Here is a 27702-nt window from a genome sequence, read left to right as displayed (position 1 = left end):
GACTAACAGCAATGCATCGAAACCTCCACCGTGCTCTTTATGGAAGCTTGTGGTGTACATTTGTTGATACTAATGTAACATGTGCAACCGGAAGTGGCATGGCAGCAAATAAACTACTATTATTCCAAATTGTACAATATCAGTCAACAAATTCACAGAAAATGGTATTGGTGTCTGAGACACCTGGGGCTTATAGATTTTAATCCCTCCAAACATGGGCCTTGCAACAGTTCAGGACAATACGTCTCTCTGGGACTATATAAAAATATGGCTGTAATAGTTGTGGATGTCTAGGAGACCAGAGAAGAGGTGTGTGCTTTTACTTTCATGCCCACCAAAATCTATGAACCAGTGAGACAATAGCATCATGTGGTGGGAAAGTCAAATTGAAAATACAAGATGCGACAATAAAGTAATGAGACTGATGTGAAAAAAATGTTGCTTACCATTTTAGTCAAGTTTAGTGTTGTCTCCTTCAGAGTAGCTCCATTGTGATTGCACACATTTTTTTCAGTGCTTCTGCTATTGATGGTAACATTCCTGCAACTCATCTTTTGTAATATCCTCCAAGAACCTTGTCACAGCTTTTTGGGCATCTTGTGTTGTTTGAAAATGGTGCCCCTTGACTGCCGTTTTGACTCTTGGAAATAGAAAAAAGTCACACGGAACGATATCTGGTGAATAAGGTGGTTAAAGACTATTGCACTGACAGAGCAGTATATGGGATGGCGCATTATCGTTATGCAGAATCCAATTGTCAGCAATGTTGGCACGGACACGAAGAACACTTTTATGAAGTCTTTCTAAAATTTCTAATATTTGTTAACTGTTTGTCCAGGAGACACCCACTCTTTATGAACAATTCTCTTGGAATCAAAGAAGCACACAAGCATGCATTTCATGTTTGACTTTGACATGCAAGCTTTATTTGGTCTGTGATCCCTTTGAGCACCTTTGCAAACTTTGGCGTTTTGTCTCAGGATCATACTGAAAAAACGAACTTTCATCACCAGTGATAACACAGCTCAACAATTCTGGATTGATTTTCGTTTGCTCTAACAGATCGTCTGCCACATTTTTACACAAATCTTTCTCATACTAAGATCTTCAGTTATTATTAGACAAACCGTTTCTCAATTGATGTTCAGTTCTTCTGCAATCATTTTCACGTATAATCTTCGATTGGCCAAGTTGACATCCGTCCGTGAGGTTGATGGTCGTTCACTGCGGTCTTCCTCTTCAACATTCCTTTTGCCATCACCAAACATTTTATGCCAATGAAAAACTTGAGCTCTTGACATAACCTCCTCTCCAAAAGCCTACTGAAGCTTACTATAAGTTGTCGTCGCGTTTCACCCAATTTAACGCAAAAATAAATGGCATACCATTGCACAATATTATGGGGTTCCATTTCTGTGACAAGAGACACAAACGTGTTAACTTCTTACAGCACAACTCACAAGTGAGCAGTTGCATCGATGTGCCGCTTGGACTAGAAGCAGCTTATAGGCCAAGGTCAAAGATATTGTGCCTACGCAAGCATGCAGGGTTGACACATCTTGCAAAGAAAATCAGTTTCATTACTTTATTGTCACACCTCGTATGCTTCTGAAACAGCAATGCCTGTTTCTTAATACGGTACAGTGACTAGGATTTTTAAACAAAGCATTTAACCAAATCCACTGCATTTATTAGTTTTTCAGCACAGTAACACAGTGCATGTCATATGTACTTTTAATGGCCGCTGGTCAATGCACAAATGTTCGCAAGCTGGCATATTCCCACTTCGTATAAAACATTCAAAATTTGAATTTCATCCAAAGCATTTCGATGACCAGAGATGCCTACACAGAATTGAAGTCCCCTGAGCTTGCATAACTTTAAGTTTGATAAACAATGTGAAGTCAAATGTCAGTCAAAAGTGTTTCAAAGTTCAGAGACCTCACAAATATTTCAAACTCCAACTACAGTCTGAATATTTAGAAGCCCTGCAACTTAGAAAACTTGCAGAATTTTTCGAAGTCGATATGTGTGACTGTTTCACTGGTCATACCTTGACACTCACTGGCAATACTCTTTGCAACCCAGGCCAGCAAAAAAACTGCCCACACAAGTACTGCTCTCCCCTACTTATAGTCAAAGTGACTGTTTCTCAGTGAACTTATGTGTTGCTTCACTATTTACATACCTTTCAGTTTATTTATGTGTCATATATGTCAAATTATGTGTTCATAACTTTCCTGTAACTCATATTTCCCCTACAATCTGCATAGTGTTGAACTCATGCTCCGCAATATAAAAGTTAACACAAAGACAAGTCACTTAAGAATAGTATAATGTTATTGGCGGATGTTACTGGGAGTGGATACTATTTTTAGGAGCTATTTTGACTGATTGCCATTGAGATAAAATTTTTTGAAACGATTTAATGTCAATTTTCTCGAATAAGGTTGAATGTACTGTAGGTTGCAGCATCCCAATTGACTCATCTTTAGCTTTACTTCATTGTGCTGGATTGTGTTTTTTTTTCTTCCAATTGGTGTTAACAATAATTTTTACTGAAGTTACTAGTAAAATAAGGGAAAGTACTAATAGCACAAAAATACATATTAGTTCCTAACTTATGCTACCAGACCAGCAGCCTACTTTGCATTACACAATTCTTGAGTCTTTGCTCAGCTCTGTACTGTTAGTGCAACAAAAATTATTAATTTTCTTAATTTTTAATAATAATTTGTATATCTTTATGACTCTGTAGCTTCCAAAGTAATTGTGCTACGAGGTCAGAGTAGGGTTATCTGTTTCGTCTAGATGAGATCTTAGTTAGGTATGATGAACTTTCACATATTTGTGATGCTTCATGCACTTTATGTTGTGACTGCAGTTTTAAAAACATCTGTTAGGTAGACGCATGCTTTTGCAGTATTCCCAGTCTATCTCGGCTACCTCCTACATTGACAAACATGTTTGTCAGCAAATCGCCATGACTCTGGTACGGTACTCAACAGTCTCGTAAAACTTCGAACCTCGATTTCTAGAAAGCAGTTGAGAAATGCATCGTACTAGAGCAGAATTTGTCATATTTAGGTATGTACTGCAGCCATGCAAAAGATGGGCAAACTCAGCAACCGATTAGTTGTATGCTCCATTTGTAAGATGCGATTAAAAGTGTATGCCCTCATTCTGTTTAACAAATTCATTTTTTAGTTATGTGTCTTAGAAATACGGCATGCCAGCATTTATTACTACGTCCTTGATGTAGTCACTGACACACTTGTGATTGCTGAAAATGATCTGGTTGTTTTTGTTCTTCAACACATAAAGAGGTCCAGATCTGATACCAAGTGATGAAGTTAGTAACGGTGATGAAAGCAAGAATCTGAAAATTGGTCAGTGTACATCAGGAGCTGTTCTGGCCAAAATAATTGATGAGGTGAGTATGAACAATTTCTTTTACAAGTCCCATGTTCAGGGTTGAATGCTACAACAGTAAAAATTAAGTATAATGCAGAAAAAAAGGCAACCAGTTAAAGCCCTTCCCCTCAAAATATGTTTCTTTTCTTTGTTGATATTTTGAGCCTTGGCTGGCTGATCACGAGAGGGAGTGACATTTATATGATGTTATGTCGCAAACCATATGCAGGTGAGTGCTTAAGTCTATTGAATGCTTAACACAATTAAAAAATGAGAAGAATGTATATAATATGGCATAAACTATTGCACCAGCTGTTGGGAAAATATCCAATAGTTACCAGTGTCCCACCAGATATGATGAGCCTTCTAATATTGCAAGTTTCTACCAGGTTTCAAAGTTTTTTACATTGTGCATATTTTAATGCTACCATATCTGTAGCGTTCAATAAATCCAATATAATTAAACCTTGAAACTTCCCAGAAATCTGTCTCTTGTGAAGATACAGACAGGTACTCTTCCTCTTCGAACAGCTACTTGAAAAAAAAACTTATCCTTTACCTACAATAATATTCCTTTTTAAGCCAGCAGTCCTAAATTGTATTCAACTCTATATACAGCATGTTTACAAATGAATATCGAGGTTTTAATGCTTTATAATATTTATTTTACTAAACTTACAGTTATAAATGATATGTCAAATGAAAGAGCAACTCAAACAGTTTTACCAAGAACCTTATAAATGTTCAATGTGAGCACCATTTGTCACATGGCACACATCAAATTTATACCCGAGTTCTTCCCAAACGTTGATAAGTGTGTCTTCAGTGATTGTAGCAACAGCTGCTTCAGTCCGGTTTCTTAATTCAGGGAGGTCTGCTGGTAGTGAAGGCATGTACATACAATCCTTGATGAAGCCCAAAAGGAAAAATTGCATGGCGTTAGATCGGGTGAATGTGAAGGCCATGCAAAGCAAGCCCTGTCATTGGGCCCCTTGCAGCCTATGCAGCACAAGGCTACAGTGAAGTTCAACCAATCGCGTACTTCGGTATGCCAGTAAGGTGGTGCACCATCTTGCTGGAAAATGAAGTTCTCTGCCTCATCTTATTCCAACTGAGGGAAGAACCATTGCTCTAGTTTATCAAGGTAAGATGTGCCAGTTACAGTAGGTTCACCAAAAAAGAAAGGCCCATAAATTCAGCTATAGACTTGATGTGTGCCATTTATAAGGATCTTGGTGAAACTATCTGAGTTGCTCTTTCATTTGACATATCATTTATAACTATAAGTTTAATGTAATAAATATTATAAAGCGTTAAAACCCCGATATACATTTATAAGCACCTGGTATTATAGTCTGCTCAAGATTAGTTTAGGGTTGACATTTTGTCGTATATGGGAACGTTGGCTTGTGGAGAGATATTAGATCTGCACCCTCGGCCTTTTTAAATTTATAATTTATTGCATCATGTTTCAGTACCGTGCGAGGACAATATTGGTACTAATGATAACATTGGGCAGGAATTGAAGTATCTGATGGTGAGGGTATGGAGCACAGTTGAACTGTAGGAAACAAGGCCACCAATGCTGCGGCCAAGGCTCCAGTCCTCGTACTTCTGCCTTACATTCCCTCCGATGATCTCTGTGTTACCTTCTCTCAGTAGGTGGTGTCACTTTGGTGTCACCACTGGTCCTCCCTTTGTGGGAACAAGCCCCAGGTTATTAAGCTTCTCCCAGTGGCTCTGACAACCTCCTCTCGACCCTCTCACCTTGAGGAGATCGTTTTAGCTAGGTTGCATATCGGGCTCTGTCTTTTTAGCCATTGCCATTTGTTCAGTGGCACTCCCCCATCACTTTGCACACATTGTGCTCAGCTTTTGACAGTCTGCCATTTCCTGACAGAATACCCTTTTTTTTTTTTTTAACCCCTTACGTTCTGTTTGTGTTTGCCGTCTTGCGTTATAAGCCGTTTTAGTGAATGACATGAAGGCTGTCAATCGCGTTTTACTTTTTATCTGTCGTAGCAATATGGCAAGGGCCATTTAATTTTTAGTTTGAGACCTCCATTTCTCAATGGCATATTTTACCGAGCTTTCACTACGCCCCTCTTTTTAGCTGCCTTCTCCTTGGTCGACTGGGATTGACGTGTAGTCATTTTTAACTCCTCTCTTCATCTTAGTGTTGCTAGAGTGCTAGTGGTGTTGATAAAACGCAGAGCAATGGCAACGATAAATGAAGCAAACATTACAGTATATCTACAACTGCTGCCGAGGTTGACATTTAGTCAGAAAGGAACCCAAGGAATTTTGCAGAGTGAGAAAGACATGGCAGATAAAATATAAGCATTTCTGCAAAATGAGTCAGTAGACCATTTGGTGTTGTATGCACTCAACTGTGCAGACAGTGTACATGGGGAATATGATAATGATGATAGGTGCTTAACACGCGAAAGTAATATTGAAACAGGTGTTGTGCTGTGTAGTTTGTCGTCCTTGTTGCACAGGCAGCCACAAACCTCGTCTCTGATGAAGTTTAGTAAAGGACAATCATTGTCCAAACAGTGGTTACTAAACATAATTATGTATGTGGAAGATTATCTACAGTATTGTAAAAAAACAACTGTAAACAGATTTCTAATAAGTCTGCAAGTATATGACGGTGAAGTGCATAAGAAAAACTACGGATATTCAAGGGATGACGTGGCACACTTTTTACAAAAACTGGTTTTTGCGCATTTCAAGGATGCCTAATGCAATTTACAGGATATGTTTGATAGTGACCTGCTACATTAAGCAGATCAAATTGTGCGCAACATAGATTACAGTGATTGCAATGGAAGCAGTTCCTAGCTTCAAAGAGTACAACAGAATTGGAAGACGTAAGATAACAAAATTTCAAACAAAATGTCATCTTGCCAATACCCAGTAAACTATGGAATCTGCCCAAAAATTTGTAGTTGAGATAAACAGACTTATCTCATCATTGAGTAAGGACTTTTTTTTAACTTGGACCAATTGGGATTTGAAGAGGAAATGCATATGAAAGGAACCCTGAAAATTAGAGGTGCCAAGAGAGTTGTATCGAAATAAACTGATATCAGTGCCTTAACACTTTCATATTCAGTTATGGCGACTGTTAATCTGGGTGGTAAATTGGCTGGAAAGTTATTTATTGTTCTGCGAGAAGCCGGAAGTGCTCCACTTCCTATGATGTGCGTGATCTCACAAGGGCGTAGGGAATGTGTACATCACAGCAAGTAAGAGAGGGAAAACGGAAGTAAGGGAACTACAGCTATGGTATGAGCATTGCTTTTGCCCAATAGCTGCTCAGAATAACTTGCTTTTGCTAGATTCCTGGTCTGCATAGAAAAATCATACTCCTTTCAAGCAAACTATTCCTCCTATAAAATGTGTGACATTGCAGTTCATACCATTTGGAAAAATTGGACAAATTCAACCTCTCAGGGTTTGTTTTTTCTGTGCCTGTGAAACATATTATTTATCGCACTATCTGCAGCAGTGGCTTAAAGGATAGCCAGTTTCTTGATAAGCTCCACGATAGACTGTTTCACATTTGGTTGCATGCCCTCCTATTCCGCCAGTTCTCGTCACCCCATTACAGCGATATGATTCTGTATGCATTCCTTAAGAGCGGATACCTAGCTGAACATCCTGCATGGTATGTAACTCCCAAGGAGTTCGTCTTCAATCTTGATGGAGTGAATCTTTGCAATTAGTGTGGCCCACCATTGTTGTCCAGGCATTGTGCAATTTAATGGTTGGTTTTGAACATTTCTTGGATGTCAATTATGACCATTTTGTGGGGTATAATACATGCATCCCATAGAAGGCTGAGTGCTATGCCTTGGGACACTCATTTTCTGTTGCCCTCCTAAAGCATGGTGAGTCATGAGCAGCTGGTAATTGTTAATACAATACTTTCAAATGAGCCTTACTAAAGATTGAATTTGTGACCTCACACTCAAGAGGTTCCTTGTCAGATGGCAGGTGCCAAAGTGAAGGGATTACAATTTGATTGGTGCACAATATCTGGATCAAGGCTGTACATGACCCGGGACAACCGGCAAATGCGGGAAAAACACAGGAAAAACCAGGAAAAATCTGGGAATTTTTCGGAATTCTGGGAATTCTTCATTGTTTTAGTTTTCAGTTAAATTTTTGTAGTTTTGACTGGTAAGAACTGATACTCTTGCAAAGAATGCTACTGTATCCTGCTACTGGAGAATAATACTGCATCAGTTAAACATAAACGAGAGAAAAAATAAATAAAACTTAATTACAAAGTAAATGTGCCATGTACAACAAAAAAACACCAGAATGCACAAAACTATGCAATACTTTGTAACAGTAAACTGCTTTCTATTAATGTGACATCACAGCTGTTTACATTAAGTTTGTTTGAGCAATTGCAGCACGCTCGTGCACATGCGCAGTTGACTTGCATATGAGCAGTACTTTCCAGCTACTTGAAATGTGGCTGTTAGCTGTATCGTCAATAGCAGCAAACAGCCAGACGTTAACGAGAAAAAATTTTTTCTCGCTCGCCGTAGCTGCCAGATTTGCACATGCACAGTGTTGTCTGAGTTGTAGTGAGAAGGGGGTTAGTCTCCACATGACCCATGTTTATGTTAAGCGATTCTGCTGTTTCCTCTTTGTTTACAGCTTCCACACCAAATGAAAACAAAACAGATTTCTGTGGCCAGGCCCTATCAAGTGAATAAAAATACATTCACATAATTATGGAAGGCAAAAATATATTATTAGTTTCAGTTTTCTGATTTTATTTTATTTCCACATTTTTGGCAGTCGAGCATTAATTGCCTTGCAGAACAATGAAGTTGTTTTTGTCAGTTTGCTAAAGACATTTGGCTGTATTAATCTTTCCGCTGAGGCAAACAAACAAAGTGTTTCATTCCACAGTATTGGCTAGTTCCAGTTGTTCACTGAATTTTAAGTCCACATTTTCATCTTCTGCCTTTTATGGCATTATGCCATAATAACGAATCAAACTCGTGATAGTACATTAGTGGTACTCCAACAAAATATACATCCCAGAAACCATACTGAAAAGCTTAATATCAGGTGGGACATACTTCATTGTGAATCTGGACAAACCAATGTGCACTTCAAACCAAATTATGCATTTTAGTACTTTTTACAAAATTCTGAGGCTCTTTGAGTATCCTCTGATGTCCTGTTCCTGTTATGGCATAATGTAAGATCTCTTCATGTTTTATACATACAAACATGCGGGCTTCTTACATCACCGCAGTTGCGCATGTGCAATAATGCCTGTTTTCTGACACTCTCTGGCAACTGCTAAAACAAACCTATTTCTAACAGTCTCGGGAAAGTATTGCGAATGATGGTTTGAAAGGCATTACTTTCAAAGTAAATTTCCTTTCACGGAAGATGAATTGTGTTACATGTGAGAATATGTGATGAATTTATTAAATAACAGAGTGTTTGACTCTTGTTTAAAACTTAACATTTTGAGGACTAGCGACTTAGAAGAATTTCGAGCCCAGAAAACCAGACATTCATGTCATTATTTTAAATTTACTGGCACATTTGTGTGAGATGTTAAAGAATAACACACGCAAATAAAAAGATCAATATTACATGTGAAACCTTAGTTTCTCTAGTAGCTTATTAATCTTCCAGACCAATATTATATTTGAAAGCTTAGTTTTCCTTGTAGGTACACTTTGTGTATTAATGTAAACCGGTAACTTTTCCTCTTAGTGTGCTGCACTACTTAACAGTGATCTTGCTGTTGGCTGACTACAACATGTGTCTTACGCTCTGCTGTCGTCAGCTGGTGAGATCACGTGGCATAAGATATGATTGGCTCACAAAATGGCATCGCAATCTCGATTTCAATGCTCTGGAAACTAATATGCTGTGTTTGGTGAAATTCGAATTTATACTTTCATAATATGAAAATATGCTGTGTATGTCCTGCACATCAAAGGTCTTTCCAAAACTCCTCTCCCACCCTCCCCTCATCCAAAGTGCTAGGAAGTTCTATGCCAGTGTATAAAATGTTAACGCCATTCAAACGATTGATAAGTTTTACAGTTCTGAGGGAAAATCTATGGAAAGCCTACTGTCACATAGCTCGGGAAAAGCGTATTTTCGCATGGGAAAAAGTAAAGTATACTTTTTAACTGGATTATATGGGATAAATCAGAGATTTTTTATTTATTATTATTATGGAATTTGGTCTACTAGAACCTGGACTAAGAGCAGGCCTGTGCCCATCTCCCAGTTCAGCACTGGGCCTGAGTCACATCCAAATGCCTCGCATGTGTGGATATTTTGCACAATTGGGCCAAATGGAAACCCACAGTGAGGTCCCTTTCAATCGGTCAGGTGCTGATAGAGCTGTCTCACACATGTATGCGGCATCTCCACATCCTTCAAAACAATCAATCAACATCTGACACTGTTCAAGTGCCTTATATATCCCACCAGGCCTGGTAAAAAGACCAAAAACGAACAACACTAACATACAGCGGTCTCCAATCTTGTCACATAAAAGTAAAAGAGATAACACTACATGGCAATAGGTTGGGAAAGGTTAAAAAGAAAGACAGGGCAGATCATGCAGACCCAAGGATGAGAGGGAGTCACCTGTAGTTCTCACTGTGAGTGATATCTGACTGACATAGGGGACGCGTGATGCGTGACTATGAGCCACATGTAATGGGCAAATTGACTGACAGAATTCACACAGGTGTAGCCCCATGGGCTCGTATATTCTGGCCATAAGGTGAACAGCCAGTGTGGTGTTAGCTGAAATGAGGTGCAAGACAGCTGTGTATGTGCAGTTATTCTTTGGAAGACTGCAAGTTATTTGGATAATGAACCACACACAACAGCTCACATCCTAACATTTTGTTTGGTCTAATTTATGTGAGGTTAACAGTTCCCAGGGAGAGGGCACAAAATTGCAAGACAGGAATAGCTGGAGGAGAGAAATGCAAAGCTTTAGAGGTATATGCGAATATGATAAACATACTAAGTTAGTGCATAAGTTCGTAGCATTATTCCACATGTTTAATAAAAACCAAAGATACACATAACAGAGACTTTCATCATCATTAATATATTCTCCTTCACGATCTACAATAGTCCGCCAACAATAGAGTAACTTTTCGATTCCACGGCTCTAGAAGTCACGTTTTGTTGATGCGAGGAAATCATCTAGTCATGTTCAGAACACATTTTCATCAGAAAGGAAGTAAATTGATGGTTGTTTGATAGAGCACAGAAACCGTGAAAATCAGATGGTGCAAGATCAGGTGAATAAGGAGGGGGCGGAATGAATAAGGTGGGAGCTGAATGAATTTCCAACCAACTCCTGTATGGCATTTTTGTCAGTCTAACAGAATGATGGCAAGTGTTACCATGGAGTAACATTACTTCACACAGTTTTCTTCGTTGTCCTTGGATTGCATATGCAAAATGTTTCAGCTGTTGACAATAAATGTGACCAGTCATGTTTACACCTCAGGAAGTAATTCATAGTACACCATACCAGTGCTGTTCCATCAGATGCATAACAGTGTTCTTTGTGAATACACACAGGTCTTTGTTCAGGTAGTTGTTGCTTTGTTTGGGCTCAACGATTCTTTTCTTTTCCTAATTTTAGCATAAAGACATCATTTCTTATCAGTAATGGTTGGTGTTGGTCACAAGCCGATTGGGGACAAGTAAACAGAGATGCACATACAGCTACCCTCTGATTTTTGTGATTTTGGCGTAGAGCATGTAGTACCCATGTGTCCAATTTTGGAATCTTCCGCATTGCATGCAAATGTTGCAGAATGGTGTAATTATAATCACAGTTCATTGCATTTGCCAGTTCTTGGGTACACTGACATGGATCATTGTGGATTAATGTCTTTAAACAATCTTCATCAAACAATGAAGGTCTTCTTGAGCGTGGAGAGTCACTAATGTCAAAACAATCCTCCTTAAAACAATAAAATAATTTTCTTGCCATGCTCTGTCCATTGGCATTATTCCCATGCACATCACAAACGTTTCTGGTTGCTTCTGTTACTGTCAACTCCTGTATTGATCTCAAAAAGAAGAATGTCGGAAATGTTTTGATTTCTCCACTTGACACTCCCATTTTCTAGCATCCACATCTCCACCCAGTATCTCCAAATGACAAAATGACAATACGTAAACCGAAAAAACAACAGTGAACTACAAATAAAAAATATCAATTGAGTAATAATCCCATAGCAACCAGAATATCAACAAAATGCTACAAACCTATGCACCAACCTTTAGAGAAATTAAAGAAAAGAGAATTGTCAGTATGGATATTAAGAGCTCAAGTCACAAGTCAGCACTGAGAGAAAACAGAAAATTGAAAAATGTGTACAAGAGCTATACAAGGGAAATGAACCTGAAGACAATATCATGGAATGAGAAGAGGAGGTTGATGAAGAATAGAAAGAAGATATGATAGCCTACTGCATGCAGAATGTGACAAAGAACTGAAAGACCCAAGTCGAAACAAGGTACTTGGAGAAATGCACATTCCCTCGGAGTTATTAAGATCCTTGGGAGGCTTCCTGTAACAAAACTATTCCATTTCTTTGCAATATATATTCCCGAGATATGTAGGAACACACGAGGCAGTGCTGACCCTACGAATCATCTTAGAAGATAGACTGAAGAAATGGAAACCTTTGGTTTTAGCATTTATAGGTTTAGGAAAAAGATTTTGACAATGTGACTGGAATGCACTTTTTGAAACTCAATGGAAACAACTTGTACAGAAGCCAGATTGCAGTTATAAGAATTAAAGAATTTGGAAAGGAAGTGGTAGTTGAGGAAAGAAAGTCAGATAGAATTGGAGCATATCCCCAATGTTATTCCATCTGTATATTGAACTAGCAGCTTGGAAACCAAGGAAATGTTTGGAAATAGAATTAAAGTTCAGGGAGGTTTGGCTATGACACTGTAATTCTAGAGATGGCAAACGACTTGGAATATCTGGCTAGCAGAATAGATAGTGTCTCTAAAAGAGCTTCTGACATTAATATTGACAAAAATAAAATGAGGGCAACAGAATGTAGTCAAATTAAACCAGGTGATGCTGAGGGAATTAGATTTAGAAATACAACACTAAAAGTAGTTAGTCCATGTTACTGTTTGGGCAGTAAAATAACTGATAACAGCTGAAACAGAGTGGATACAAAACTTGGCCTGGCAGTAACAAGAAAAGCCTTTCTGAGAAAGAGACAGGGTATTTGTCTGGAATGTAGTTATGTATAGAAGTGATGCTTGGACAATAACAGTTCAGGGGAGGAAAGAATAGAAGCATTTAAAATACAGTGCTATAGAAGAATGTCGAAGATTAGATGGATACATCAAATATCTAATGATGAGACACTGAATCGAGTTTGTGAGAAAAGCATTAAAGCTTGTGAGCTGAAAAGTTTCATAGTTTCCTTTGGTTGTTTAGCAAACCTACACGTAAAACTTGAACAAACTCAGGGATGGTAGAGTTGGGACCCATAGACCACTTGACATAGAATCACCGCATGGTATTTCAAAACTTTTGATAACAGAAATTTCAAAAAAAGAAAGTAGAGTCTCAGGCTGCAATTATGGCATGTAAGAAAGCCATATTGTCCAAAAATTACTTGTTTAAAGCTGCAGTCCTGCCAACCTGTCCCCACGCTTACCCCCCTCTTTCCCAATCTGTGTGTCTCATTTCTAATGGTTAATTAAACACAGATGTTTAATACTTATTGGTGATATTTGTTTTATTGGTTTAGGACATAATATATCACTAAAATGCAAATACTGGCAATGAAAGGCTGCATTCTGTGATTAATAAATATTTTAAATGCGGACATTTTAGGTTAGGCTTTACCATGACTGTTATTGACATTAAATGAAACAAGTTTACTGTTACCAGTCATTGTTTATTTATCTCCACAACACGTTTAAACCTTTGAAATACGTTTTGGAAATCAATAAACAGTGACTGGTAACAGTAAACTTGTTGATTCATTTAATTAATAAATATTTTTAACATGTTCGCATCAAACAGATGCTTATTGACACTCAGTCCAAGGAGAAATTCTGGAAGAGACTTTAGATCTATTTGGTATCAAAATAGGTGTGCAAATAGGAGACAGTGTATCACCTATGTTCTTTAACCAGGTTCTAGAGAAAGTCATAATAGAATGCCACATGGAGCAAGCCATGATGTGACCGTGGCATAAAGTTAGGAAAAAGCAAGAGGCAAAATGTCAGTATTGACTGTTTGGCATTTACTGATGACTCGGCCATACTCTCCACAAACAGTGATACAGCGTGCACCCACGTTGAAATTCTGAAGAAATGAACAGAAAAAGACGGTTGCAAATCTCCTTTGAAAAGTCAGGATTTATGACTGATATGAGTGCCACCGTCCTTGACACTGAATTTGGCCATATTATCCGATTCAAAAACTTAAGTACCTCAATGAAATCATTGCAGAGGACATCAGAGAAAAAGAGGAAAGTAAGGCTCACATTGTTAAATTGGAAATGGCATACAGGGCTATCGCTCTATCACTGAACTCCATGATAATAGAAATATTAGCAGAAATGTCAAAATCTGTCACCACAGTACAGTTATTTTAGGTCATTGGTACTACGAGAGGATAAATTTGCAAGTGATCAACTGTCACAAAAAGCCTTTGACACGATTTTTGCAACGTACAAGTGATGCAAATCTGTCTGCATCCTATACAGGCTGTGATGTCATACATATCCAATAACAGGAAAAATCAGCAGAAGATGTAACTGACATCGATATCTGGCCATCCACTGGCCCCCTCCCCCCCAAATGCCACACCAGCCACTACAATAGTGAACAATGGGCAAACAGTTCTAGGTTAATTTAGTTTAAGAAAATTTATTTTTAAGTAACGCATGCATGCATGCATGCATGCATGCATGCTTGGTGATGAATAGAACATGTTCAAAATGCGTTGTATTATGTTAGATTAAACATAAAATAAATTAAAAGTGTCTGGTAGCAGAAATTACAAACAAATAATTATCACACTGGAGTTCAGAGAATGCTGATTCATCAGAAAAGTAGTATGACGGGTGGAAGATGTGGAGCAATGTGGTGGTGTAACGTCTCAGTAAACCCGTGAGTGACGTCATAATGAAACAACTCGTGAACTTTTGTGGCCATGTAGAACACTTGCACCCAAGTGGATTGACAAAAGGGATACTGATGTACTACGGAGTCTCTGTCCTCACCATTCAAATACCAGATACCTTGACAGTGTCAGAGGACACCCAACCTAATCTGGTAATATCAGGGCACTATACACAAGAGAACTACATACAGAAGTAATATTAAGAAATGGATGAGAGAGGTTACACTCAAGTCACAGAAAAGGAGAAAAAATCCTCCAAAGAACTGAGACAGCAGATAACCAAGCGCAGGAACAGTTACTGCCGAAAGGGAAGGGAAATCTGAACCTTAGTACACACACACACACACACACACACATGAAGCTATACAGATATGTAATTACAGTAGAACCTAGCATGACGAGCATAATTCGTTCCAGAATCTTACTTGTAGAGTGAAACACTCGTTAAGCAAAACAATTTAGCCCATATAAATTAATGTAAAATACGGCAATGCATTCCATGCAGAGAAAGTACTAAAACTTTTAACTTATTCATACCATTTATTCCAAGAAAATTATACATGCAGTATTATATACTTCATTATTCATGATACATAACTAATTCTTTTTTGCCAGGAAGCTATCTATAGTCATTTGTTTCTGCCAATGCTTCAACACTTGGTGAAAATATGACACAGCATTGTCACAAAATAAATTCGTAGCATGTGTAGTAACTGCTTTATTGGGTTGGTGATTTTCAATCTACCGGTTCCCAGGCTTTCAGGATTTCTCTTATTGTGTCAGAAGATTGCTGCTTCGCTGTTACCGCTTCCACCTCCTCCTCCTCCTCCTCCTCCTCCTCCTCCTCCTCCTCTGAAGAAGAAGAAGAAGAAGAACAAGAAGAAGAAGAAGAAGTAGTCCGCTCCAGAGCTTCCTGGTGTGAAACACCCTGAAATTCTCTAAGCTCTTCAGTGGCCATTTCTTGGCTGTGATCTTCCATAACCTCATCAATATCATTGTTATCCATCATTGTTCTAGTCCCATGCTCTTGGCCAGATACACAGTCTGGTTGACTACAGTTTCCATAGGTACTGATTCAAATGCCTCAGAGTAACATTTGACAATGCATTCCGGCCAAAGCTTCTTCCAAGCAGAAGTGAGAGTTCTCTTGGTAACCTCTTCCCATACCTTTTCAATCATCTTTATGCAGGCAACAATGTTGTTGCGATATTTCCAAAACTCTCTGAGAGTGAGTTCGGTAGCTTCAGTCAATTCAAAACAGTACTCGAAGAGTGCTTCAGTGCAGAGCTTCTTAAAGTTAGCAATAACCTGCTGGTCCATAGGCTAGTGTATTGGAGTGGTGTTTGGAAGGCAGAAATTGGATCTTGATGCGCAGAAATTCTTCAAGAAGGCAGTCTTGTAGGCCTGGAGAATGGGCAAGAGTTGACCATAACAAGCAAGCCACGAAGTGGCAGATTCATCTCAAGTGAAGATTTTTCACTGAAGGACCAAAGATTTCATTGATCCAGTCACAAAAAAGATCATGTGTCACCCAAGCCTTGTTGTTGAACCTCCACATCACATTTAACGTGTTCTTCTTGAAGACCTCTGAAGTTTGTGAATGGTAAACAAGCAGTGGTTCGATTTTCAAATCACCGCTTGCATTGGCATAGAATAGCAGTGTGAGACACTATTTCATTGGCTTGTGACCGGGCAGTGCATTCTCCTTTACTGTTACAAAGGTACATTTCTGCATCTTTTTCTAGAATAGACCCATCTCATCACAATTAAAAACCTGATGTGACAGATAAGCCTGAGAATCTACGAGCATCGTGAATTGCTGCTGAAGTTCTCTGCTGTCTTTGAGTCAGAGATAGCTGCTTCGCCGTTCCTCACAATGCTGTGGATGACAGTTCTTCTCTTAAAATTCTCAAACCATCCATGACTTCCCTTAAACACTTCTTCGGCCGGTAATAATCCTGGCATCATCTTAATGAGGTCAGTGAAAACCATTCTCACCTTCTCACAAATGATGTTTCGTTAATATTGTCCCCTTGCAATTGCTTTTCATTTATCTGTATCAAGAGCAATCTTCTGACATCATCCAGAATGTGGAACCATTGTTTCGATACTCTTGTTACTCCCTTTGAAGCATCTATCTCCTTGTTCTTGAGGATAGGGCAAACAGTTGACGCAGACCGTTTTTATGTGCATGCTAAATCAGCAATGCTCACACCACATTCGCGTGTTTCATGTCTAAGGTCATGCAGCTTTACATTTGGGACATTTCTATGACAATTATTAAAATGTGCACACAAAAAAGCACTCTGTGAACACAAGTCCACAAAAATGTGTGATCCTAAGCTGTGCTAAGATAGTAACAGAAAGAGTGCTATACCCAGACTGCAGGCTGTACTAAAGACATTGTTCATATGACACTGCCGACAATCAAAGGTGTTCATATTGTTGAACATTTCCCCCTGTCGCGCGCAAACAGCTGGTGACGTCACACTAAATCCTCCTCAGTCGTTATACAAAACATCGCTTGATAAGCGAGTAATTTTCTTACAGTTTGATTTGCTTGTTACGCAAATCGCGCATTATGGGAAGTGCTTGTTAAGCGAGGTTTCGCTGTGTTAAACCAGCAGGTCCTTTTGTGGCAGAATAAGAGGCTGTCACTAAAATTGTTCCCAAAGATACACAGTTGTATATCTATGAATGACAAGAAAATTTATGCACCCTGGCGTTATTAAATGGGAATGAGATGGCTTATTTTCTGTATGAGGGAGATCAGGGTGGTGATTCTTCTGGAAAACCTGAAATTCGCAGATAATTAGATTTTACCTGGCAAATTCAGGGAAATCTCACAGAATTTCATAAAATCTCATGGAATACTGCATTTTTTACCATCATCATCATTTAAGACTGATTATGCCTTTCAGCGTTCAGTCTGGAGCATAGTCCCCCTTATAAAATTCCTCCAAGATCCCCTATTCAGTGCTAACATTGGTGCCTCTTCTGATGTTAAGCCTATTACTTCAAAATCATTCTTAACCGAATCCAGGTACTTTCTCCTTGGTCTACCCGACTCCTCCTACCCTCTACTGCTGAACCCATGAGTCTCTTGGGTAACCTTGCTTCTCCCATGCGTATAACATGACCCCACCATCTAAGCCTTTTTGCCCTGACTACTACATCTACAGAGTTCATTCCCAGTTTTTCTTTGATTTCCTCATTGTGCACACCCTCCTGCCATTGTTCCCATCTACTAGTACCTGCAAACATTCTAGCTATTTCCATATCCGTAACCTCAACCTTACTGATAAGGTAACCTGAATCCACCCAGCTTTCGCTCCCATACAACAAAATTGGTCGTAAGATTGAACGGTGCACAGATAATTTAGTCTTGGTACTGACTTCCTTCTTGCAGAAGAGAGGAGATCGTAGCTGAGCACTCACTGCATTAGCTTTGCTACACCTCACATCCAGTTCTTTCACTATGTTGCCATCCTGTGAGAATATGCATCCTAAGTACTTGAAACCATCCACCTGTTCTAACTTTGTTCCTCCTATTTGGCACTCAATCTGTTTATATCTCTTTCCCACTGACATTACTTTCGTTTTGAAGGTGCTAATCTTCATACCATAGTCCTTACATTTCTGATCTAGCTCTGTAATATTACTTTGCAGACTTGATATAGAATCTGCCATCACAACTAAGTCATCCACATATGCGAGACTGCTTATTTTGTGTTCACCTATCTTAATCTCACCCAGCCATTCTATTGTTTTCAACATATGATCCATAAATAATATGAACAACAGTGGAGACAGGTTGCAGCCTTGTCTTACCCCGTCGACTCTAACTGCTGGCTGACTATCTATGTAAAGACCTTTAATTGCTTGCAAAAGTTTGCCTCTTATTCCATAATCACGTAGAACGGACAATAACTTCCTCCTAGGAACCCGGTCTTATGCCTTTTCTAGATCTATAAAATATAGATACAATTCCCTGTTCCACTCGTAACACTTCTCCATTATTTACCGTAAGCTAAAGATCTGGTCCTGATAACCTCTAAGAGGCCTAAACCCACACTGATTTTCATCCAATTTGTCGTCAACTAATACTCACACTTTCCTTTCAACAATACCTGAGAACATTTTACCTACAACGCTGATCAAAGAGATACCTCTGCAGTTGTTACAATCTTTTCTGTTTCCATGTTTAAAGATTGGTGTGATTACTGCTTTCGTCCAGTCTGATGGAACCTGTTCCGACTCCCACGCCATTTCAATTATCCTGTGTAGCCATTAAAGACCTGACATTCCACTGTATTTGATGAGTTCCGACTTAATTTCATCCACCCCAGCTGCTTTATTGCACTGCAATCTATTGACCATTTTCTCTACTTCCTCAAATGTGATCCTATTTCCATCATCATTCCTGTCCCATTGTACATCAAAATCTGAAACATTACTGATCGTATTTTCACCTACATTGAAGCAACTCTTCAAAATATTCCCTCCATCTGCCCATGGCATCAACAGGATTCACCAGCAGTCTTCCTGACCTGTCCAAAATACTTGTCATTTCCTTCTTACCTCCGTTTCGGAGACTGCTAATTACACTCCAGAATGGTTTTCCAGCAGCTTGACCCAAGGTCTCCATTTTTTACCTAGTATTCAAATTTAATTTAATGGCAGGTTGCTACTTACCAGAAAGAAGACACATTAAGTTGCAAACAGGCACAATTAAAAGACACATAATGCTTTCACCCAAAGCTTTCATTAGTAAAAAAAGAGACACACACCATTCGTACACACAAGTAAGCACGCCTCTTGCACACATGACTGCTGACTCCAGCATCTCCTGCCTGGAGTTTCCATTGTTTAATTTTAATGAGTATTACAAGTCTCAAATTTTAAAATGCTTAATATTTCAAAGTGTGTTGAAATATTATTCCATATAAATTATCGATGTTAAAAAAACTGCTGTTAAACTACTACTTATGGCTAATATATGACAACTGAGAGGAAAGAGAAGTCGTTATTGCTGTATACCCCTTCCCCTTCTCCCACTCCCCGTTAATGCATGAGGAGCTTTTAATGACACCATCTTCCACCCATACCTGGAATTCTCAGAGAATTCTTTTTTCTAGCTTAAAAAGCCACTGTGGAGATGGGATATGGGCAGTGTTCATCCTTGTTTTGTAGTATAGGCTACTTTAAGACTGTGACATGTAATTCTGTATTCTCATTCAACAGTTGTCGGCAACAGTGTTTGTCAATATTAATTTATTGTCATTCTTTTTATAGGTTAATGATTCTATGGTGTGCAATTTTAATGATGCAATAGAGCATCTGTTGCACTTGCAAAAGAAGAGTGTCAAACCAAACCCATGGAATATAATCTTGGAGATAGGGCCTGACATCCGTATACCATTGACTGGATACCGCAAAGTAAGTTCTGTCTTATCACTGCAGCCTTGCCATAGTTTGTTTATTCCCTTAATACAATTACGAGGGTAAGTCAGTTATTATCCACAAAGCAGTTATAAAATTTTATTGTAATCCAATAGGAAACTTACAAGAACATCATTTTTTAATATACACTCCTGGAAATTGAAATAAGAACACCGTGAATTCATTGTCCCAGGAAGGGGAAACTTTATTGACACATTCCTGGGGTCAGATACATCACATGATCACACTGGCAGAACCACAGGCACATAGACACAGGCAACAGAGCATGCACAATGTCGGCACTAGTACAGTGTATATCCACCTTTCGCAGCAATGCAGGCTGCTATTCTCCCATGGAGACGATCGTAGAGGTGCTGGATGTAGTCCTGTGGAATGGCTTGCCATGCCATTTCCACCTGGCGCCTCAGTTGGACCAGCGTTCGTGCTGGACGTGCAGACCGCGTGAGACGACGCTTCATCCAGTCCCAAACATGCTCAATGGCGGACAGATCCGGAGATCTTGCTGGCCAGCGTAGTTGACTTACACCTTCTAGAGCACGTTGAGTGGCACGGGATACACGCGGACGTGCATTGTCCTGTTGGAACAGCAAGTTCCCTTGCCGGTCTAGGAATGGTAGAACGATGGGTTCGATGACGGTTTGGATATACCGTGCACTATTCAGTGTCCCCTCGACAATCACCAGAGGTGTACGGCCAGTGTAGGAGATCGCTCCCCACACCATGATGCCGGGTGTTGGCCCTGTGTGCCTCGGTCGTATGCAGTCCTGATTGTGGCGCTCACCTGCACGGCGCCAAACACGCATACGACCATCATTGGCACCAAGGCAGAAGCGACTCTCATCACTGAAGACGACACGTCTCCATTCGTCCCTCCATTCACGCCTGTCGCGACACCACTGGGGGCGGGCTGCACGATGTTGGGGCGTGAGCGGAAGACGGCCTAACGGTGTGCGGGACCGTAGCCCAGCTTCATGGAGACGGTTGCGAATGGTCCTCGCCGATACCCCAGGAGCAACAGTGTCCCTAATTTGCTGGGAAGTGGCGGTGCGGTCCCCTACGGCACTGCGTAGGATCCTACGGTCTTGGCGTGCATCCGTGCGTCGCTGCGGTCCGGTCCCAGGTCGACGGGCACGTGCACCTTCCGCCGACCACTGGCGACAACATCGATGTACTGTGGAGATCTCACGCCCCACGTGTTGAGCAATTCGGTGTTATGTCCACCCGGCCTCCCGCATGCCCACTATACGCCCTCGCTCAAAGTCCGTCAACTGCAAATACGGTTCACGTCCACGCTGTCGCGGCATGCTACCAGTGTTAAAGACTGCGATGGAGCTCCGTATGCCACGGCAAACTAGCTGACACTGACGGCGGCGGTGCACAAATGCTGCGCAGCTAGCGCCATTCGACGGCCAACACCGCGGTTCCTGGTGTGTCCGCTGTGCCGTGCGTGTGATCATTGCTTGTACAGCCCTCTCGCAGTGTCCGGAGCAAGTATGGTGGGTCTGACACACCGGTGTCAATGTGTTCTTTTTTCCATTTCCAGGAGTGTAGTCTCCTTGCGTCTCAGTGCACTTGGTCCATCGTTGTACAAGCTTCCTGATGCCCTCATAAAAGAAGGTTCTCAGTTGAGCTGCGAGCCAGGAATGAACCGCTTCTTTCACTGCTTCATCCGAGGCAAATTGACAGCCCCTTAAGGCCTACTTGAGTGGACCAAACAAGTGATAGTCAGAGGGGGGCAAGATTGGGACTATATGGAGGATGATACAGTACTTCGAATTTGAGTTTCTGGAGCGGTTCAGCAGTGTGGGCAGCAGTATGCGGACACGGGCATTGTTGCGCAACCTCTTTCGTCAGCAATCCTCAGTCTTTGCTTCGAACTGCAGGCTTTAGCTTAGCAGTTAGCTTCTCACTGTAACGTGCACTGTTTACTGTTGTGCTACTTTCCCCATAATGTTCCAGTACTGGACGCTGTGCGCCCCAAAAAACTGTAAGCATCAGTTTTCCTGCAGATGGTTGGGTCTTGAAATTTTTCTTGCGTGGCGAATTTGGATGTTTGCATTCCATACTCTGCTGTTTACTCTCCGGCTCATAATGATGGATCCCTACTTCGTCACCAGTAATGATACTGTCTAAGTAGTTGTCCCCTTTGTTACCACAGTGGTCCAAATGTTTTTTTCAGATGTCCAAGCGTGTTTGTTTATGCAACTGTGTGAGTTGTTTTGGGTCCCATCTTGCACTAACTTTATGAAACCCAAGTCTGTTGTGGATGATTTTGTAGGCAGAACCGTGACTAATTTGCAGACAATGTGCCACTTCGTCAATAGTTTCGGAATTTTTCAATCCATTCGTAGACACTTCATTGTGGAAAAACACTGTTCCCATACTGCACCGAAAGTCTTTGATGAATTTCGGCATCTGATACACCTTCCAACCACAAAAAGTGGATCACTGAACATTGCTCTTCTTTGGTGCAAATAGACAGCGGTGCAGCCATGATTAACAGTACGGTAGTGATAACAAAACTAACCTAGAAGCTTGAAAATTGCAAAGATATAACAACAAATCAACAAAGCATGCATCATCAGCGTAAAGTGACAGTACTACCAAAATAAAAAAAAGTAACTAAATTTCGGATAATAATTGACTTGCCCTTGTATTAACAGAGAAATTGTTGGGGGTTATATGGAGACAATAATCATGGCTTGAATGTTGTTACACAGTAAAACCTGCAGCTGCTTTGTGACTTATATATGAGAACTAATGCATATTCACAATATTCACTTAATATTGTCTATTTTGGTTCATGTTGAAGCTGTGAGTGAGGCACATTCAGAAAATATGTGAAGGAAAGCATCCAATTCCCATCACAGATTGTGGTTTGTATATTGCTGTTGTGGTCTTCAGTCCAAAAGACTGATTTTGTGCAGCTCTCCAAGCTAGTGTATCCTGTGCAAGTCTCTTCATCTCCAAATAACTACTTTGACCTACATCTGCTTGCTGTATTCATCTCTTGGTATCTCTGTACGATTTTTACCCTTCCCCCCTCCCCACTTCCCTCCAGTATTGAATTGGTGATCCCTTGATGACTCAAAATGTATCCTATCAACCAATCCCTTCTTTTAGTCAAGTTGTACCACCAATTTCTTGTCTCTCCAATTCTATTCAGTACTTCTTCATTATTAAATGAAATCATTCTGCTGTTGGCTGGTAAAAGAACAGTATATGTGAGTGAGAAAGCAATTCATAATTCTGTTCATAAGCATTTTATAACAAAAGTTTGCTTTGTGACTTATATATGAGAATATTTACATCCATTTTTCTTTTTATAATGTTATTCATAAATTTACAAATCTTTAACATAATGCAGCGCATACAGCAATCGTGAAATGTACAGAAAACAAACAATTTTTTCAGCCTTCAGTTGCAAGATAATACAAAAAAAAAAAAAAAAAAAAAAAAAAAACCTTACAACTGGAGGCTGAAAAAATTGTTTATTTTATTCACAAATTATTATTGTCTTCTGTCATGATTTTACTTCTTCATTAATTTCCAAATTTCCATGAATTAAAATTGACTACAGTGTAACTATCAACACTGCACTGTCAAAAAGAGTCCCCCCTCCCTCTCATCTGCTTCTCATCGAACGTGTATAGCTGAGCTGGATTTGCACATGGACAAGGATGATCCAACAAGAGCAGTACTTGGGAAATGGGAACACTGCACACTGATCTTTTGATGATGGCCATTTGAAAGCATTATCAGGACCATGAGGTGTCCTAAAGGATACTTATTATCTGTCCCACCCACCACTGATTGTCGTACACTCAAGAAATGAAGCGGCTCGCTATGAATGTGTACTGTGGTCTCCGCATTTCACACACACAGTAACAGGCTGCATTTTGTGGAGAACCCTTCTTGCAATGTATGTGCCACATTGGGATGCAACCCAGTGGTGACTTGATTGAATTCCTACCACACCATATAATAGCAGGCCACTCTTCGCATCAACGGCTTCGTGCTTGAGATTAAATCTTGTTGCAAGATGTTTACAGAGACAGCCTACCCCATAACACGCACTTTTCCCATGCCCTGTTGCTGAAAATATCCTGCACTATGGATGTGATGCTAATACCGTTATTTGAGGACCAAGATATTTCTGCAGTACCTCTGGCAGATTTCAAACAACTGTGAAGTGTTTCTCACTTTTGTTATATACCATCTACTTTTGTCTTTTTTCATAGTCCACACATCTCACTCTTTCACTACTGTATTCCTCACTGACACTGTAACCAACAAAAAGTTCAAACCAAACACAAAACACAATGCAGAATGGTTTATGTACAAGTTCTCACTTGTTTGTTATGAAAAGAAGAGTGCTGGAAATAGTGTTGCCAACACGCGTATTTTACACTAGAAAGTCAGTGTTGTGAAATATGCAGAATGTTGAAAAATTTTTAACACTTTACACAGAAAAATATTGCCCACTTTGTTTGCACTGACTGCTAACACATTAACCAAACAGTATTTTGTGCAATTCTCGAAAGTTATCGGATGGAGATTTTCAAGTAAATAATTCGTAAAAACTTATAAAAAGGAATTTTTTTATATTGTTAGTAATAAATATTTACATAATACAGATAGCTGGAGCGGAGAAGACACTCTTAATAATTATGTCAGTAGTGTTTGGTAATATGACAGAAAAAATAGCATTCTGTGACTTTCAAACATGGTTAAAAAAATTCATCCAGGGTGTACATGACCCAGGACAACCGGAAAATCCGGGAAAAACCTGGGAATTTTTCGGAATTCCAGGAATTTTTCATTGTTTTAGCTTTCAGTTAAATTTTTGCAATTTTGACTGGTAAGAATTGATTCTCTAGCAAAGAATGTTACTCTATCCTGCTACTGGAGAATGATACTGCAGCAATAAAACGTAAATGAGAGGGGGAAAAAATCTAACTTCAGTGGCAAAGGAAATGCACCATTTACAATAAAAAAAACACTGTGCACGCACAAGCATCTGCAAACAGCAAAAATATGTCAAAGGCCCTAGGGCGGAGATTATGTAATACTTCGTACAAACAAGCTGCTTGCTATGAGTAGAGTTCCTATAATTTACGTGACGAAGTTGGGTTGCACCACTCGTTGCGTGGAATGAGTTGCATGCTAGTGGTTTCATATATGACTGTAGACATGGCTACACCAGTATAAAATTCAGTTTCATCGTTTTGTGTTCCCCTGAGTTGTGTCTGAAATGACAGTTTTGGCAGCTGCACATTGCACGAGTTGTGATGGAGTTAAAGCTTGTTGTATGGAATCGTTGCATAAGAAAAAAATAAGAAATGTGTTTCGATTTGTGACTGGATGAAGAAAAGACGTCAGCTCGGTTGCTCAGCATCCTTGCTGAAATAATTTATAATGGAAGATCCAAGAAGTTCTTTTAATTATCTTAGAATGTCACCAGAACTGCTCCCATTTCTTCTAAATAGAGTTAATTATGCGATAAGTAATAAAGGTACTGTAATGCATGAAGCACTGTCACCAGAATTGAAATTACATGTCATATTGCGTGCATTACAATCGAGAACACTCGGCATGCTATAAGATATGGTTTTAGTTGGTGATGATGCTTTTTCATTAACACCAATAATTATCAATATTAACAGCAATAATTATTAACATAAGCAACGATAATTATTCAAAGCAGGCCGCATTGAGAAGAGATTGGTTTGCAAACTTCTCTCCTGAAGATAGCTCTGTACACTTTCAATGTTTCAAAATTCTAACATATGTGAATGGGGAGCTCTGCAGCGATGTTTTAAATAGATGAATATTGAATAAAGAATGGAGCTTCTTGAATTTGTGTAGCCTTCCCTCCTGTCAACAGTATTTCTTAACAATGAGTTGGCCAACTCGAATGATGGGATTTTTGTCTTGTAAATGGGAGCATTCCCACAGCTAGAATTAAACTACCTTGTATTTTTCTTAATTCAGTTGTATATGTGCTCTTAACTCATTGCCCTGCAGCACAGATGTTGTCAAACCATCTATATTACAATCGCACATGATGGTCTCAGCAGTAGCAATATGTTACTTATTTTTGCCGGCTGCTGTGGCCAAGCAGTTCTAGGCACTTCAGTCTGGAACCTCGCTGGCACAATGGTCGCAGGTTAGAATCCTGCCTCGGACAGGCAGCTGTCCTTAGGTTAGTTAGGTTTATTCTAAGTCTAGGGGACTGACGACCTCAGATGTTAAGTCCCATAGTGATTAGAGCCATTTGCACCATTTGTTGCTTATTTTTCTAATCAGTATCACTGAAATCCCACAAACACCTATGGAAAGCATAGATATCCAAAAAGCGAACATTATTCTTTGCTCCCCGCTTCATATTTCAGTTCGTGCACACACACACACACACACACACACACACACACACACACACACACACACAACCTCAAAACACATGCAACTAATGTCACCAAAGTTGGAACACGCCGGAAGTGTTTAGTTTCGCCAACGAGTTGCACAAACACGCGGCATGCATGCGCAGTGGCCGGTAGCGCAGTTGCCTGTAACCTAGTGTTGTTGTGTAAACTAGTCTTTAGCTATGAGCGTGACGTCACATCTGTTCATATTAGGTTCATTTGACCATTTGCCAGCGGGCTCATGCGCATGCGCAGTTGACTCGCATATGACCAGTACCTTTTCCCACTTCCCGCTACTTGATGTGTGGCTGTTACCTGTATCGGCAGTAGCAGCAAGCAGCCAGGTGCAAATGAGAAAAATTTTTCTCGCACACCCTAGCTGCCAGATTCGAGCATGCACAGAGTTATCTGAGTTGTAGTGGGGAGGAGGTTAGTCTCCACATAACCTGTGACCATAAATCATTTACGATTTCGCTGTTTCCTCTTCGTTTACAGCTCCCATGTCAAATGAAAACAAAACGGATTTCTGTGGCCAGGAGCTATCAAGTGAATTAAAATACATTCACATAATTACGGAGGGCGAAAATATATTATTACTTTCAGTTTTTTGATTTTTATTTTATTTCCAAGTTATTAGCAGTCAAGCATTAATCACCTTACAGAACAATGAAGTTATTTTTGCAAGTTTGCTGAAGAAATTTGTTGTTCTAATTGTTCGCTGAATTTCAAGTGCACGTTATCTTCTGCCATGTATGGCATTATGCCATAATAAAGAACCAAAAATGAGATCAAACAGTACTGGTACTCCAAGAAAATTTTTATCCCAGAAACTACACTGAAAAGCTTAATATCAGATGGGACCTACTTCATTGTGAATCTGGAAGAAAACAATGTGCACTTCAAGCCAAATTATGCATTTTAGTATGGTTTACGAAATTCCGATGCTCTTGGAGTATCCTCTGTCTTGTTTCTTTTATAGTGTAATGTAAGCTTTCTTAGTGCTATATACATGCGAATATGCGGACTTCGTACACCACTGCAGTTCCGCACGCACAATAATGCCAGTTTTCTGGCGCTCTCTGGCAACTGCTAAATCCAACCTATTTCTAACAGTCTCTGTATAGTATTGCGAACAATGGTTCGAAAAACATTACTTTCGAAGTAAATTTCTTTTTACGCAAGATGAATTAT

At 39.7% G+C, this 27702-nt stretch overlaps 1 protein-coding gene across 1 annotated transcript in view; it reads left to right on the top strand.

The window, feature by feature from the left end:
* LOC126312749 (X-ray repair cross-complementing protein 5-like) overlaps positions 1 to 27702 on the top strand; it is a gene marked incomplete at its 5' end in the record, with an annotated part of 106372 nt that overhangs the window by 14652 nt on the left and 64018 nt on the right. The window contains 2 exons of the mRNA XM_049992246.1: positions 3325 to 3433; positions 19919 to 20062. Coding sequence (XP_049848203.1) covers positions 3325 to 3433; positions 19919 to 20062 — 253 coding nt within the window. The remainder of the gene's footprint in view (positions 1 to 3324; positions 3434 to 19918; positions 20063 to 27702) is intronic.

The sequence above is a fragment of the Schistocerca gregaria genome, unplaced genomic scaffold, assembly GCF_023897955.1.
Source record: "Schistocerca gregaria isolate iqSchGreg1 unplaced genomic scaffold, iqSchGreg1.2 ptg000449l, whole genome shotgun sequence".
NCBI lineage: Eukaryota > Metazoa > Arthropoda > Insecta > Orthoptera > Acrididae > Schistocerca > Schistocerca gregaria.
This window is presented reverse-complemented; position numbering and strand designations above follow the sequence as displayed.